At 34.7% G+C, this 17176-nt stretch overlaps 1 protein-coding gene across 1 annotated transcript in view; it reads right to left on the bottom strand.

Annotated features, from left to right (window-relative positions):
• Positions 1-2040: 2040 nt before the first annotated feature.
• Positions 2041-17176, bottom strand: part of FOXN2 (forkhead box N2) — a 64977-nt gene continuing 49841 nt past the window's right edge. Inside the window, exons 4-6 of the mRNA XM_080813202.1 lie at positions 15833-15897; positions 7165-7233; positions 2041-4483 (exon numbers count right to left, since the gene is read on the bottom strand). Of these exons, the coding sequence (XP_080669328.1) occupies positions 3960-4483; positions 7165-7233; positions 15833-15897 (658 nt within the window). The 3' untranslated portion in view covers positions 2041-3959. The remainder of the gene's footprint in view (positions 4484-7164; positions 7234-15832; positions 15898-17176) is intronic.

Here is a 17176-nt window from a genome sequence, read left to right as displayed (position 1 = left end):
CAAAAGAACAGAGAAAGTACAACAATGTTATAAAACAAGGTTTATTCTGCAATACTTTATCATAATGAATTGCATCTCTTTGGTAAAAATAAACTTTATAAACATCTTAATAATCAGAGATTAGATACAAAAACTAAATATCTGTTAGGTTGCTTTTAATATGAGCAAAGACTGGCAACTGAGAAGTGGTTCACTTGTGACTGGTCATCTACTTGTGACTGGCAGTTATAACTCAAACTCAGGGCAATTTTTATGCTACATTAGAAAAAAGGATAAGGAAACCAGTTTAATAACTCAAATTTCTTGAATCAGAAAGCATTACACTTTCATTTAAAAATAAATAATAGTTACAGTGAATTGGCAATTATACATTTTTATACACTATATGATGGCAACATAATACTTTAAGCACTTAGTTTAGTAAGAAATGTACAACAATTTTAAAAACAAGTTTTGACAATGGCACTGGCAGTTAGATGCAAAAAAAATGTGCTTTAAGAAAAAATGGCAGGTATAACATTAAAATACTCTACTTTGTCTTTCAATAAATATTTTGAGTACATCATTAACATAGTGAAGTAAACTTTGTTTAAATCAAAGCTTACACATTTCAAACTAACAACAACAACAACAACAACAAAAAACCTGTAAAGTATATGTAAACCAGAAAGCCTTTAATTAAATGCTATGGTCTTCACAAATGGTTGTTAAGTTACTGTAGTATTTAAGACAAAAGTCTTTACAGCTTTGTGAAGTATTCACATCTGTTGGTTAAATTGCTAGGAAAGGCCTCCTGGTCTATGAAGACACACACATTCCCTCAACACTTTCTCTACCTTTGAATTCGTGCTTACATATATTTAACTGACCACCTAGTATGAACCCTTTACATAATGCCTCAGAAAGTAGCAAAAGAAAAAAAATATATTCTAAACCTTATTATATACAGGGGAATCTACGTTAAGAGAAGTCATGCTGGCTCTAGGGAGGAAAGGAAAGGCTCAAAGGTGGAAAAAAAGGAGGCAATCCACCAACAATTAGCTTTTCCATGAATACAAGTAATGTTTTCTTTCTCTGAATTTGAAAGGTAAAATAAAATATCAATTTAGTAATAATATTGCACAAATAAATTTCAAAAATCTATATTCAAGAAACACTGATTCTATTTGGGATGTGAAAGACGAAGATTAATTGTGCTGACTCAAAACTTTCACTAGAGATCTATTATAAACTGGAACTGGCTGTAACAATTTGTATTGATGTAAGGCAAATCATGTTAGTTTAAATCACAGTCTTAAAATATGCTGGAACATATAGAACCTCTCTGGGGCTGCCAAACTGTTTCTATTACAGTATAATTTCTTGTTAATATATTATTAGAAATACAGTTTCCAGTCCATAGGACTTGAAATGACTTTCCTTAATTGGGTGGTGATTAGCCATGTTTTTATCTCAACACACCTGAGGAATGGGATCATAGTATCTATGGAAGTAATAATGGGGGAATCATAATTAAAAAGGTACTTCCCCTTGTAAATAACTGCCTTGATAAATCAGCAAATGGAAAGTGATGCACTGAATTCTGTATAAGAATTGTGTAAAATACCATGTGACTTCTTCCCATTGGCTTTCAGTATGAAAATGTTCACTGTCTTTGCTAGTGATGCATATAAACTTTCAGATTTGTGGGAAGAGTACCCAAAGAGGGAAAGAATATTAAGTTTAAAGAATTATTGTTATTTATATTAAATGAAAATAATTTTGAAGATCCCTTTTAAAGAGGGAACAACTCTCCCCCTCCTTAACTTAGAACATTTTCCTCTGCTTACGAAGATTAATTATCTAATGGACAGGAACGAGAGAGAACATCTGTGGTACAGAATTTCAGTAGAACAAAATACACTGGAACCAGATCACTGAAACACACTTACTAAGGTCTATCCAAAGGGCCACTGTAAACAGCTTTAAGATATTGTTATTAAAATGATTTTTATAATCTGTGTGCTGTTTATACTGTGGTATAAGCATTTTTTTGTGTACGTTACAGTCACCATCTACAGCAAAAGGTACTAACTTGGATTAGCCATTTTCCGTAGTAGATGTGACATGTATGAAGAAGGAAAAAAAAAAAAACCCAAATACCTCATCCTGCATACTTAAGAACTATTTTTCATTATCAACAAATTTAAAAATTACTGTATTTCAACAGCACCGATATAATGTGGCTATCCAAGTTCAATTACAATTAACATGGAAACAGGACAGGTAATATTAATGTTGTTATCCCTGGCTTAAAGTTTTGCCAATTGAAAAAGATGTTTCCATTATGCTTCTCATTCAACAGTTTTGCCCAAATAAAATTTACAAGTTAAAATAAAATATCTCTTAAAAAAAAAATCCAAGAAAATGTTTTAATCATAGAAACAGCTGAAGTAACCAACCCAAATCATGAGCCTATGTATCTATGTGTGTATGTATGTATGTATATATGAAATTATCAGAAAAATGAAAACAAAGTCATTGTTATAAAACAGAATGTACCATGAGATAAGACTGAACTTTTGGAAAGTTGCTTCCACCACTGTAAAAATATATACATAATGAGTAAGTTTAGTTTTATTAGTATCCTGTGTTCTTTCTAAATAATAAAGTCAAACTATAAAAATGATATGGAAAAATGTCTCACAGAAGCAGATTTGTTCAAATACTTAAAAGCCTTAGTCAGTGCACCTCTGGAACAGCAATATAAAGTCTTTTAGCATGGAATAAATGGCACATATATTATACTGCCTCCCCCAAAGGGTATACTGTATTAAGATTTAATTGTATATGAATTTTGAAACTCATGAAGGTACTTTTGTCTCTATAGTTTTGTTAAATCCTTTTAAATTTAACTAGGAATACATACAGACTTAATTCATATAAACCTTGGACAGAAGTTTTTTCCTAAATGATCTATCTTTATTTAAAAGGACATAAGTAGTAACTATTCAAAATATTTCTATTTGATTACACTCCATTCCTACTACAAAATTCCCAGAATGCAGTCCATTTAACAACACATGAAAGATTCTCTTATTGCAAAAAGTGTGTCAAAATGGGTGTTAACCCTGTAACACACTTTATGGCTATATCCTCTCATTGGATTGTTTCTACTCAACAAAGACAGCTAGTGGCTAAAATTCAAACAATGGCTGCAAAGCACTTTGGGAACAAACAAAAGGCCCCAATAAATGTTATGCAACATCTGGGAAGAAAAAAAAAAATCAAAGATAATATTGTAATAGGAATTGGAGTGTTCTTAGACGAAATTTTACCACAAAACTGCCTTTTCTAAATTTTAGAATTCTTTGCTGTACTTCCTGCCTATGTAACCAAAAGGAGCTTTCTAGACATCTAGGACCTTTTCCAATTTATATTCAAGTTTGTCCACGCTTCAACAAAAAATAATTAAAAACAAAAATTAAGACAAAATAAAAAATCCAAATCTCATTCTACTGGGTTGCATGTGTCCAGAGAGAAGTATGTGAGAAAGACATCAGCAACATTTTTGGCTGGATCAGCAACTATAGCTAAATACAAATGATTGGAAAAGAAAATGAGAAAAAGTTACAGAGTTGCCAATTCTTATACTTTAACATATTAACAGAATAAAAGATATTTCCTACAAGTTTTAAGACACAGGCTGTGGGTTTTCCTATAAAAAATTTCCAAATTTTAAAGACACTTATCACAAAAATTATGCTTTTAGGACTTGGCATCGTATCTATGGTTGGGCATGGTCCTAACAGCAATTATTTAATAAAGATTAAAACAAATGTTTCAAAATAAACAGGTAATTAGCACCCCTCCCCCACCCTAAACCAAAAGAAGTCCATTATGGCTTTGATATCCCTTGTAAAGAATTAAGTAGAAGAGTATTGCCACACTTGAAAATAATTTCACACTAATAAGTATTTCTATTTTTTCCGCTGCTTTTGATTTTGTGTCTTTGCAGTACTTATTAGGGAACCCAGACATGTACGGATTCCAGCAAGGTGGAGCAGAGATCCAGCTGCCTCTTTGAGCTCCTCATCAATTTCTTGACATAACTGTTTGCGCATCTTTTTGCCTGGCTGCCCTTTTTCAGAGGTATCTGCACAAGCCTGTGATGCATAGCCACTGTCTCCAAGAGGATCATCTTCATAATCAACATCTGTGTCTTCTTCACTGTGAAATCCTTCACTGCCATCACTTCCCACATGGCTACTCTTTGGGATAAAATCATATGTCTCATCCACAGAGGACAGAGAAGACACGCTAGACCTGGATGCACAGCGCTGTGCTGCCATGCTACTTGCACTGTAATTGTGGTCTTCTTTTGGATCAATGCTCGTAGCCAAAGAATCACCCTCTTGCAATCGCACAGTACTGGGATGATTAAATGCATTGCTATAACTCCTCTTTTTTTGCATTGCTGTTTTAAGAGGAAGAGGCTTCTCACCTGTGGAAAAGAACACTTCCATCAATAAGTCAAATGCATTTGATTGCCAAGATTAGGCCATTTAAACGAGTAGTGAGTATTTAAGGGTTAGTAAAGTTCTGTAGATTTTTGTTCACTTGTTTCTTTTTTTACTTAGACCATATATCATCCTTTGGTGTTAACTTGAAACATTTTCAAATCACTTAATGATATGTCTTGACCTTTCCAGGAAAATTATAATTATTTTGAGCTGTCTGTAGAGAATGCCTTAATAATGTACCACTTTTGAGCTAACCATTTTCTTTTTTTTTTTTTTAAAGATTTTATTTATTTATTTGACAGACAGAGATCACAAGTAGGCAGAGAGGCAGACAGAGAGAGAGAGAGGGAAGCAGGCTCCCCACTGAGCAGAGAGCCCGATGTGGGACTTGATCCCAGGACCCTGAGATCATGACCTGAGCCGAAGGCAGTGGCTTAACCCACTGAGCCACCCAGGCGCCCTAGCCATTTCCTTATTGATATTTAGGTTTTCCCAATTTTTCACTATGAATAAATATTGCAATGTGAATCCTAGATGCCTCTTCTTACACATATGCAAATATTCTTCTAGAATAGCAAGAAACAGAATTATTAAGTAAAAGAATATATACATTTTAAATTGTAATTGGTATTTTTTTTTTAACAGAAGTATAGTTGACATACAATCTTACATTAGTTTTAGGAGTACAATATAGGGATTTGACAATTTTAAACATTATGTAAGTAAAGTCAGCATATAAAGTTTTACAATATTATTGACTCTATTCCCTATGCTGTACTTTTCATCCCCCTGTGATTTATAACTGGAATTTTGTAACCTTTTAATTGCCTTCACTTATTTCACTTATCCCTCCACCTTCCTTGCCCCTGGCAAGCACCAGTTTGTTCTCTTGTAAGTCTGTTTCTGTTCTTTCTTTCCTTCTTTCTTGATTTTACTTATTTGACAGAGCATGCACACACACACAAGTGTACAAACAGGAGTGGCAGGTTCCCCACTGTGCAAAGAGCGTGACATGGGGCTTGATCCCAGGACTCTGGGATCATGCCCTAAGCCAAAGGCAGATGCTTAACTGACTGAGTCACCCAGGTGCCCGTTTTTTTTTTTTGTTTTTAGGGTTTTTATTAATTTGAGAGACAGAGAGAAGGAGTGAGGGGAGGGGTTGAGGGGGAGGGAGAGGGACAAGCACACTCCACATGAGCATAGAGCCTACTCGGGGCTCAATCTAGGACCCCAAGATCATGACATGAGCTGAAACCAAGAGTCAGGTGCTTAATGGACTGAGCCACCCAGGCATCTGCTTCTGTTTTTTGTTTGTTCATTTGTTTTGTTTTTTAGATTCCATATATGAGTGAAATCACATGCAGTTTGTCTTTCTCTGGCTTTCTTTCACTTGGCATAAAACTCTCTAGGTCCATTTATATTGTCAAGAATGGCAAAATTTCATTCTTTTTTTATGGTGGAGTAATATTCCATTGTGTATATATATCACATTTTATCCATTCATCTACTGATGATGGACAGAGGTTGTTTGCTTCCATACCTTGGCTATGCAAATAACGCTGCAATAAACACAGGGTGCATGTATCCTTTCAAATTAAGTGTTTGTTTTTTCAGGTAAATACCTAGATGTGGAATTACAGGATGGTATGGTACTTCTATTTTCAGTTTTTTGAGGAATCTCCATACTGTTTTTCATAGTGGCTGCACCTATTTGCACTCCCACCAACAGCAGGTTCCCTTTTTCTCTACATTCTCATCAACACTTGTTATTTCTTATCTTTTTGATACTAGACATTCTAATTAGTAGGAGATTTCACTGTGGGATTTGTATTTGTAGCTGGTATTTTCAAATTGTGCTCCAAAATGGTCGTACTAACTTACATCCTACAGTGTTCGACAATATCCAGTTCTCACAATTAAAACTTACTATTATCATTTTAATTTTTCATTATCTCATGGACCAAAAAAAGTAGTATCTCAATATTGTTTCATTTTGCATTTCCCTGTCTTCTAGAGAAGTTGCATATCTTTCAAATGTGTGTTGTCCTTCCCTGAGACCCGCCTAATTCATATACTGGCTTTTCTCAACATTTTTCTTATTTCTTATTTGTAGAGTCCTTTTACATATACTCAATATTAACCCTTTGTTTATTATATACATAGTACAAAAAATGTTCTCTCAAGTGTTTTCCTTGTGTGACTTTTCTTACAAATACCTTTTGTTGTCCGAACTACAGAATTTTGATGTTTAAATTTACCTATGTTTTCTTTTATGTATTTTACACTTAGTATCTAAAGGGTTTTCCAATTCCAAGGTTATAAATATATTTTCTTTTTATATGGATAAATATATTTTCTTATATTTTGTTTCTTATGACTTTCATTTTTACTTTTAAATTCTCAACTTTAATTTCTACACATGCTATTTATTTCCTCGTTTCCTGGTCCATGTAAAAATATCACGGTATTAACTTCAATCTCATAACTGCTCACATATATTAATGGAAATACAATAAAATGGAAACTAAGTAATTCAAATGAAAACACAATTTAGTTAGAAAAAACAATTCTGCCTATAACACTTACATATTTTGCATTCTAAATTACATTTGAAAAAGCACTCACAAAAATGTATTTTAGGAAGAATGGCATGATTGCTTACATTCTAAAATTCCTTGTTCTATAGAAGTATTTAAAAGCATCATTGCAGTGGCAGCATCAATATCAGATTCTGAAAAAGGAAGAGAGTAACAATATTAATGTTCTTTATAAAAGAGAGGCTATTATAAGTATTTGTAAAGGTAACCAGTGTTAAGATTTGGTGTATATTCTTTTACTTAAATACACACACACACACACACACACCCAAAATGAGACATATTATTCTGCAATCTGTTTTTGTTCACTTAAAATTATGAACAGTTCATGGGGCGCCTGGGTGGCTCAGTGCGTTAAGCCTCTGCCTTCGGCTCAGGTCATGATCTCAGGGTCCTGAGATCGAGCCCCACATTGGGCTCTCTGCTCTGCAGGGAGACTACTTCCCCCCACCCCCTGTCCCTGCCTGTCTCTCTGCCTACTTGTGATCTCTCTCTCTGTCAAATAAATAAATAAAAATCTTTAATTAAGAAATTATGAACAGTTTTGTGATAGTATCGAATACAAGAGAATTGAGAAGTACCAGATAATAAAATTTCTTATGATTTTCTTAGTAACATTTTTTTCTCTAGCTTACTTTAGTGTAAGAAAACAGTTTGTTATTCATAAAACATGCAAAATATGTGTTCACAACTGTGTATGTCATCACTAAGGCTTCCAGTCAACAGTAGTTAAGTTTTTGGGGAATTAGTTAAGTTTTTGGGGAATCAAGTTATATGTGGATTTTCAACTGTATAGGGGAAGGAGGCAGGGGTCAGCACTCCTAACCCCTGCATTGTTCAGGGGTCAACTGTACTTGACTAAAAATGTACACTAAGGCATTATTACTTTTTAGAATTTTTACCTTTTAAGAAGAAGATTATTTGAGAGAGAATGAGACAGAAAAAGAGAGGGAAGGAGGGAGAGAGCACAAGCAGGTGGAGGGCCAGAGGGAGAGAATATCGAAGCAGACTCCCACTGGCAGGGCTCAATCCCACGGCCCATGAGATCAGGACCTGAGCAGAAACCAAAGGTCAGACATCCAACCAACTGAGCCACTGAGGTTCCCCTACCCTTTTTAACATGTAAAAAATATCTTTATCTGTGCATATCTGCAGTTATGAAGTACTGCATTAATTACATAATAATTACAGGAGTTATAAATATGTATGTTTGGTCAGTCTAGATCATGTGAATTTACAAATGCTAAATAAATAATTACTGTTGGCACAAAAGTATTAGTCATGTTTTTAATCATAATTATCTATGAGCCCACAAGTACTACAGACTTTGTAAGAGGCCAAACATAATTATGGATATTCCACAAGGAAAATGAACTTTAAAAGGCTGGTAAAATCAGCAGGTTCTACTCCAGATAAAGTTATTATGCTCTCATATCACTTTTCTGCTAGAAGTTCCTCTCCATCTTGGTGATCTATTATTCTGAATAACTGTAATTAAATAAAAGTAATATGGTATAACCTAACGTGAAGGAAAAGTTAGAAAATACTGAAAAACCTTAGATCATAAAATAAGATTCAGATTATGAAACCTCCCATTTCTATCTCAAAGCTAGAAAATTTTTATTATCCTAATGTTTTTCATTTTATTTGTAATACCTAATTATAAAGTTATTTTAGAAAGTAAAGCCATAAAAATATTGACTTCTCTTCTCCCCAACTTGACCATAAACTCTGTGAAGACAGAAAAAGTTACTGTTACTGACTTTACCAAATAGACTTAAGTAAATCAGAAGATGGTTGTTATGAAGAAGTACATAATACTACTACTCTTTCCCCTTCAATAAACTGTGACCTCATGAATGCCTTCCCAATTAAAGTAGGAACCTGTCTTATCTCCTATGTTCCACAATGCTTGGAACAATAGTGGGTCCTTGATAAATGTGTAAATAATAAAGTATATGACCTCCTTGCCCTCCTTTCCTTAGATTAAGCTAATTAGCACCAAATTACTGATGTTGGGTATCAATGGACTTGGCATGTTCTGAGTATTATTAACTCATCTAATCCTCACTACTTTATGATGTGGGTACTATTAGTATTTCCATCTTAAATATGAAAAAAACAGACATGGACAGGTCTTTAGGGGAGGCGGTACTTGAACCTCTCTATAGCCTACTTCTAGAACCTAGGCCTTCAATTTGTACTCTATCAATTATTAATCATTAATACTTGTATCCAGGTATCCATGACTAGAGTAGGAAATTCTGCGGGATTTACAGAATATACTGGAAATTCTGTATTCTGTTATTCACTCAATAAAATGAGTATCCTGTTATGAGCTAGACATCATTCCAGGCTGTGGGAAGATAGCAAAAAACAAAACAGGAAAACCCCTAACCTCTCAGAATACAAAGGAATAATTAAAACACAGTATGTTACAAGGTGACAAATATAAGGGAGAGAAACTAAGCGGAAAGGGGGATAGAGAGTGTTGGGAAGGGTGACTGCACTTTAAATATAGAGGTTAGAGAAGGCTTCAAGAAGCAAGTGTTGAGCACAGATTCAGGGAGATGAGAAAAAGAAGCCATGTAGCTATCTGAAGGAAAAGTATTTCAAGGCAGGAAGAACAGTAAGTAAAAAGAGTATGAATCACTTTTTCTCATGTCATGGCCAAGAAAAGATCTCCTTTAGAGATCTTTTCTTTTAGAATGAGACCTGACTATAATTTGATAGAGTTCAGTATTCCAACACGTCTTTGAAGAAGAAAAGGTACAGACTCCAGCCCATATTGTAGCTCTGTGTGAACTGGAAAAAAGCAAGTCTGCCTCCAGGTGAATGCTTCCCTGTGTGAAGGCACACAGCTTGAAGACTGGAGCGTGGGCTGAATTTCAGACCCCACTCATTGCCTCAGCCAAGCGGCCTTGCACAGGGGACATCTTGCATGGCGTTATGTAAAAGCCCTGACAGAGAGTTTCCTGTTCCAGGAAATAATTTGTCTTTTAATAAAAAAAAGGGCTACCTTGTTACCAATTTCATCAAGGGAAAAAAAAAGGAAGTGATGCTGAGGGAGAATCTAACTCTGAAAAGCATTATAATGAGGAAATAATTTCAGAAAATTTATAATCTTACAAATGAAGTACCTATAAAATCTTAACAAAAAGATTAGTGTATCTCTAGCTTAACTTCCTATAGAAACTTCCATTAGAATTCAAGGAGTCATGTTTCTTAAAAACAATATCTAAAACTAAAGAAAAATGGTGAGCCTTATCTGGACAACATAAAAAAGCTGCATGAACACCACTTCTCTTCTTAGTTTCCAAATATTTAATATGATAACACAATTAGATACTATTTTTGTAACAGTAGGAGGACAGGAAAAGTGTACCTTAAATGCATTTATTTCTTGTAATAGATTTATTATAACCAAGTTAATTTGAACTCTCCCACATGAAATTAACTTTATGAAACCAAAAACTTCCCTGCAAAATGATTTTATCTACATGTAATTTGTTTGGTTTCAAGCATTTTAAGGATGCTTCCCATAATGACTTGCCAATTAACTCTAGAAAAATGTCTTAACTGAAAGAAAGATGACCCCAAACACTCAGTAATCAAGAATACCTGATTACCATTTATTTGTCCAAGGTACAATCTTGAACTTTTTAGAACAAAAAAACCAAAAACACTCTGTACAGACTTTACAATTTTTATTTAGAGTACTCAATCTGTTTTGGTATTAAACTGAAGACTTAGTTGTTTATTGTCACAATTGAAAATACCTCATGCTATTTTTTCACTGATAATACTTTAAGCTATTTAAAATGGAGCTCTGTGTTTTTAAAGACATACTATTACCTAGCATATCCAGTTCATAAAGAATAAAAATTTGGTTCTTTTATAAACATTTTCTCTGACACTATTTAGATTAAACAAATAATTCACTTCTAGTTGAAAGTCATTTGTCATTAAGATTCATGAGAGCCATCCAAATAGTGATTAAAAAAGCCAACTTAGTTCAAAGTCATATTATTTCTCTTTTTTCCTTCATAGTTCTGACTGGAGTTGAAAACATGCTACTGATTTAATATCTGATTCCAACAAATTTCTGTCATAAGTGTTAATTTGTATGTCCTGGTTTATAATTTCTTAGCTTTGATGCTGGGGAATTACTAACAATAACTGAGAAAAAAATTCTAAGACACTAGGTTCACCTATGTGAAACTAAGGGTTATGACACAAACTGACAGGTCTCTGTTACCCGATTCTCAATCCATTTGCTTAAGGAATGATATGAGAACCATAGAGGCAGAATTTAAATGGTTATAAGCTCAGTAATAACTATAAGGACTTCCTAGCTCTATCAAAGCTAACATATACATTTACAGAGCATCCAAACAGAGAAGCTGTCTCTTGTGATTCTTTAATAGAGGAGAGCAATTTTGATAAAATGCCAATACTGTAAGCTGCTTGGACCACTGGTTTAGTTTCATTTCTATTAAGATAACAATTATGTTGGGGTGCCTGGGTGGCTCACTGGGTTAAGTATCTGCCTTCGGCTCAGGTCATGGTCTCAGGGTCCTGGGATCGAGCCTGCTTTCCCCTCTCTCTGCTTACTTGTCTTCTCTATCAAATAAATAAATAAAAATAAAAATAGATTAAAATTATGCTAATTTAGAATCTTAAAATTTGAATCTAGATTTGCACTTAGCCCCTAACATCATCATTAACCATCTAAAGTTTATATTTATATATATAAATATGTATATATATGTAAATATGTGTATATATGTAAATATATATTTATATATGTAGATGTATATTTATATTTGCAGTATACTATGACTTCAGTATAAATACTACAATTCAGTAAAGTTCCATTTTTGTCATCTTTGTTAACTGATATATCCTTGTGCCTAGCCCACAGGTATGCTCAATAAATATTTCTTAAGCAGATGAATTTATTCTAAATCCACACCAAACCAAAATATTGACAAAAAAGATTTTGTTCTGCTATCTCAGTAAGAGATCCCTGTGCCTCCTGCCCTCTGTTATAAACTACTCTAACATATACATTGGCACATAAAATTTGTCATTGTAAGGTGAGCAAGAGAGACAACTAGACTTTAAACAAACTGTTATAACTACTTTGGGTGATAGTAACTATTTCTGGAGTTTCTACGCCTAAATAAGTTCTCCTGTTGCTCTTATGTGTTTAAACGTAGCTTTATTATAATGATTAGTAAAGACGAGTTTGTGAAGTGAGAGATAAACCTAATACTGGATTCTAATACTGGAACTCAATGACACCTAAGTGACCTTTATAAAACACAAAACTGACAATGTTGCCTCCTTCTTTAATGCGCTTCAGTAGCTCCCCCAATGCCTCATACCTAGTAGGAGTACAGGTTCTGATATCAGAGTTTCTGCATTCCTTGTATGCCTTTTACTAGTGATGTGGCCTTGAGAAAGTTACTTAATCACTCCAATCTTCTCCAAATTTTATTTGTAAAAGTAGGTAACAATACCTCAAAGAATTATAAGGATTAAATGAGATAATGCATTCAAAGCACCGTAGTAAGGAACTCAATGCTAACTAATGTTATAATTATATAGAAGGAGTTCAACTCATAATGCTAAATAAGTTCTCCTTGACTTGACTAATGCTCGCTTAAACTTCTTCATTTGGCTTTCACATGCTAAATGATCACGTCTACAGTCAGTGGGCCAACGCTGCCGAATCCTCTTCTATAATCCTAGGCTTCAACCATACTCACTGGCCTGCAGGTCCTAGCAGATACCCTCCAACAAGGTCAAGTATTTCCCCAACTTCTGAGGTCCAGCTCAAGCACCACTTTCTTTTCTAAGGGGCCTTTCCTGATCTACCTCTAAGCTTACTTTGCCAACTTACTTCCTTTTTGTTTTTGTTTTTTTTTTAAGATTTTTATTTATTTATTTGACAGACAGAGATCACAAGTAGGCAGAGAGAGAGGAAGGGAAGCAGGCTCCCCACTGAGCAGAGAGCCCAACTCAGGGCTCGATTCCAGGACCCTGGGATCATGACCTGAGCCGAAGGCAGAGGTTTTAACCCACTGAGCCACCCAGGCACCCCGCCAACTTACTTTCCTTTTCCCCAAAGTACTCTGCATAACCTTGCCAACCTTTTTCAACTAAACTGTATGGTTTTTGAGAACAGGGCCTGGGTCACTTTTATCTCTGCATATCCCAAAGTACCCACACATTGTTCGGCACTATGTGGGAAGTCAACAGTTACTTGTAGAATAAACAGTTGAATGTTTAGTCCATTTAGCATTGTTTTTTCCCAAACCTTTCTCTAGAAATAACATTGAGAGAAGAAAAAGCAAATTTCTTCTTAAGTCTATCAGTAGGCCCTAAATCAACCTGATTTAAATATAAAATTTTCGTAAGTTTTTGTGTGGTTTTATATTTTCTGCTAAAACTCATGAGAACTGTATATTCTATTCCACAAAAGGCCTGCATTTGTTTTAACCTGGAACTCCAAGCCCCTGTGTCCCCAAGCTTAAGACTCACCAGTGCAGAGATGGAGGGAAGTAAGCTATTAGCAGCACTGGAGAGGTGACACACCATATGTCTAAGTCATTAGATGAAGGAGAGGGCTATGCTCTAGTTATAAAAAACTGCGGCAAAACTAGCAGGAGAGGGGTGCCTGGGTGGCTCAGTCAGTTGAGCAGCTGCCTTTAGCTCAGATCTTGAACCTGATCCTGGAGTCCCAGGATCGAGCCCCTGTTTCAGGGTCCCTGCTTGGTGGGGAGTCTGCTTGTCCCTCTCCCTCTACTCTATCCCCCAGCTCTCTCTCTCTCTCTCAAATAAATAAATAAAATCTTTTTTAAAAAATTAAATAAAACTAGGGGGCGCCTGGGTGGCTCAGTGGTTTAAGCCGCTGCCTTCAGCTCGGGTCGTGATCTCGGGGTCCTGGGATCGAGTCCCACATCGGGCTCTCTGCTCGGCAGGAGCCTGCTTCCCTCTCTCACTCTCTCTGCCTGCCTCTCTGCCTACTTGTGATCTCTCTCTCTCTGTCAAATAAATAAATAAAATCTTTAAAAAAAAAAAAAAAATTAAATAAAACTAGCAGAAGAAAAAATTGTAGAAGTGTCTGCTCACCAAAAGCAGCAGCAGAATCAGGATAGAACGGAGTAAGAGCAAGAAGAGATTCTAAATAAACCCAGAATTCACAAAGAAAATGTTCTCAAAATCTGTGTATGAATGGAGCTTGAAAGACTAAAGGTCAGAACTTATTGAGATAATAAAAATATGTAGTTTCCGCATGCCTAAATGTAGAGAAACCACATCTACCCATGAAGGAAGGAGAAAATAGATATTTGCATTATGTTAAGCCAGAACATAATCTGAATGTACGCTCAATACACTTAACTTCTTTGCAGAATTCTCTTCAGCTTTTTCACACCCCTTCTCTCCCTCATTTTTACAGACCATCATCACACTGCTTCCTAGGCTTGGCTTAGTGTAGTTCCAAAGAGCCAAAATGTATCTGATATGCAGAAAAAGACCTCTGGTCTGAGGATTTCTGTTTTTAAAGGTCACAGAAATGTTTCTAGGCCCAAAAGCAACAATGCTAGAAAACCTTATGTTACTACATCACTAACTTACAATATTAATTATGAGTAGGGGGAAAAAAACTACTAATTCAGAATTTTTATATACTTTAGAAAAGTCACCTACGAAATTCTGAAAGTTAACTTGCTCCCTCCTTAAAGTTTTTTACACTTAACCTATAAAAGAAATACTCTAAACTATATTCTGATCCAAACTCCTGTAAAGGGTCAGTAAGTATTTTAGATTTTGTCAGAGAAGAGGCAAAAACAAGGATACCATACAGAGATCTCTGTTGCAACTACTTAACTCTGTTCTTATAGTGAATTTTCACATCCCTTGAGATATTATTTTTATTATTTTTCAACTATTTATAAATATAAACTCACAGACCACATAAAAACCACGGCGGGCCAGATATGGCCCAAGGCATACTCTGCCAATTTCTATTCTAGTCTAAGACAGGCTTGAAAAGACAGCTCTGTACTGATAGTATTACTAAGAAATATTTTCCTATTTTCAAGGAGAAATACACAAAAGGAAATTAAAAAACGGAATATACAACAGTATACACAGTATGAGCCTAGCATTTGGAAAAAAATGTGTGTGTGTGTATGTGTGTGCATATGGGCAGACACATCTACTCATGTATAAGGTGTAAGAAGAATCAAAGTAACTAAAACAAAATGTGGACGATAATAAAGAGTAAGCTTTAGTTTTTTTGGGGGGGGGTATTTAAATTCAAGTTAGTTAACATATAGTCTATCATTAATTTTGGGGTAGAATTTAGTGATTCATCACTTACATTTAACACCCAGTGCTCATCGTATCAAGTGCCCTCCTTAATACCCATTAACTCCACTCCCCTACCGTCCACTTACCCTCACACAGTTTGTTCTCTAGATCTAAGAGTATCTTAAGGTTTGTCTCTGTTTTTATCCTTTTTATTTTTCCTTCCCTTCTCCTATGTTCATCAGTTTTGTTTCTTAAAATTTAGATTCTTTTTTATAAATGTTTTTATTTTCCAAATCTTCTACAATGAACATGTAATACTTTTATAATTAGAAAAATATTAAATAAACCAAAAATCCTGATTTTTGACCTGAGCTGTTACAATTTAAAATAAAGTTTTTATACACATACCTTTGAGGGTTCGCACCTGGTTCTGCTTGAGTACAGAGTTTAAGAAGTGAGGCGATAAAGAGCCACTGAAAAATAAAGATAAGATAAATGCACTTATACAAATCTTTGTTTCACTTTTTATAGAACTTAGTCACAAATACAACCAATTTATACAATAAAAAACACAAACTATTTTTACCTTGTTTGCTTTGCTAATACTATTCAGTTTAGGAAGAGTCTGCCAAAGCAGAAAGAGCATTAGATCCAAGATTAAATCACAACTATTTGGACGTTCTTAGGCAAAATAATTAATTTCTTAGTTTCTTCATCTGTAAAATAGGAATAATTAAACCTCCCACATAGGGCTGCTGTGATGAATAATAATAATGCATTTAAAATGCCTGTAACAATAGACAATACATAATAGTTACTATTTGGTTTTGTATTGGATGTTTCTAAGTTTGATATGATATCATATAGGTGTTACCACAGAAATGAAAGCGTTTATCAAAACAAATGTGTGAAGAGAATGTATGGTAATGATGCAAAACAGATAAAGTTCCTGATTTTATTAAGAAATATCAGTATCAGATTAAACTTGCTATAGTCATAAAGAGATCAGGTCTTTAGGCTTTTTTTTTTTTCCCCCAAGATTTTTATTATTTATTCACTTGATAGACAGAGATCATGAGTAGGCAGAGAGGCAGGCAGAGAGAGAGAGGAGGAAGCAGGCTCCCTGCAGAGCAGAGAGCCCGATGTGGGGCTCGATCCCAGGACCCCGAGATCACGACCTGAGCCGAAGGCAGAGGCTTAACCCACTGAGCCACCCAGGTGCCCCTAGGCTTTTTTTAAAAAAGATTTTAGTTTTAAGCAATTTCTACACCCAGCATGGGGCTTGAACTCACAACCCTGAGATCAAGAGTCATATGCTCTTCTGACTGAGCTAGCCAGGTGTCCCGTTTTGGCCTTTTTTTTATTTTCATCCAAAAATTAAATCATTTTTGGGACATACTACTTCTGTTCTTTGAAATTTGTGAAAGCATAAAAAATCTGTTTTGCTAACTAAATTATAATTCTATTTTGCATTAATAGTTTTACATATACTACATTTCATTCTTTTTCTCAACTTACCAATTATGACATGAAAGTGCTACACAAAGGTGTGTTACATGGAACTATCATTTTGCCAAACAATGAAAAAGAGAAAATGTTTCCAGAAATATTAAGGTAATGTCTTAAAGTCAAAAATTATCTTTATGCTATCATTTATCTATCTGTTTTTAAACCATAAAATCATTTTTATTTAACATATGATAAAGCTAAAAGATATAATCATGAAAATGCAACCTATCAAAGGCACAATGA

This window comes from Martes martes (genome assembly GCF_963455335.1).
Source record: "Martes martes genome assembly, chromosome: 9".
NCBI lineage: Eukaryota > Metazoa > Chordata > Mammalia > Carnivora > Mustelidae > Martes > Martes martes.
This window is presented reverse-complemented; position numbering and strand designations above follow the sequence as displayed.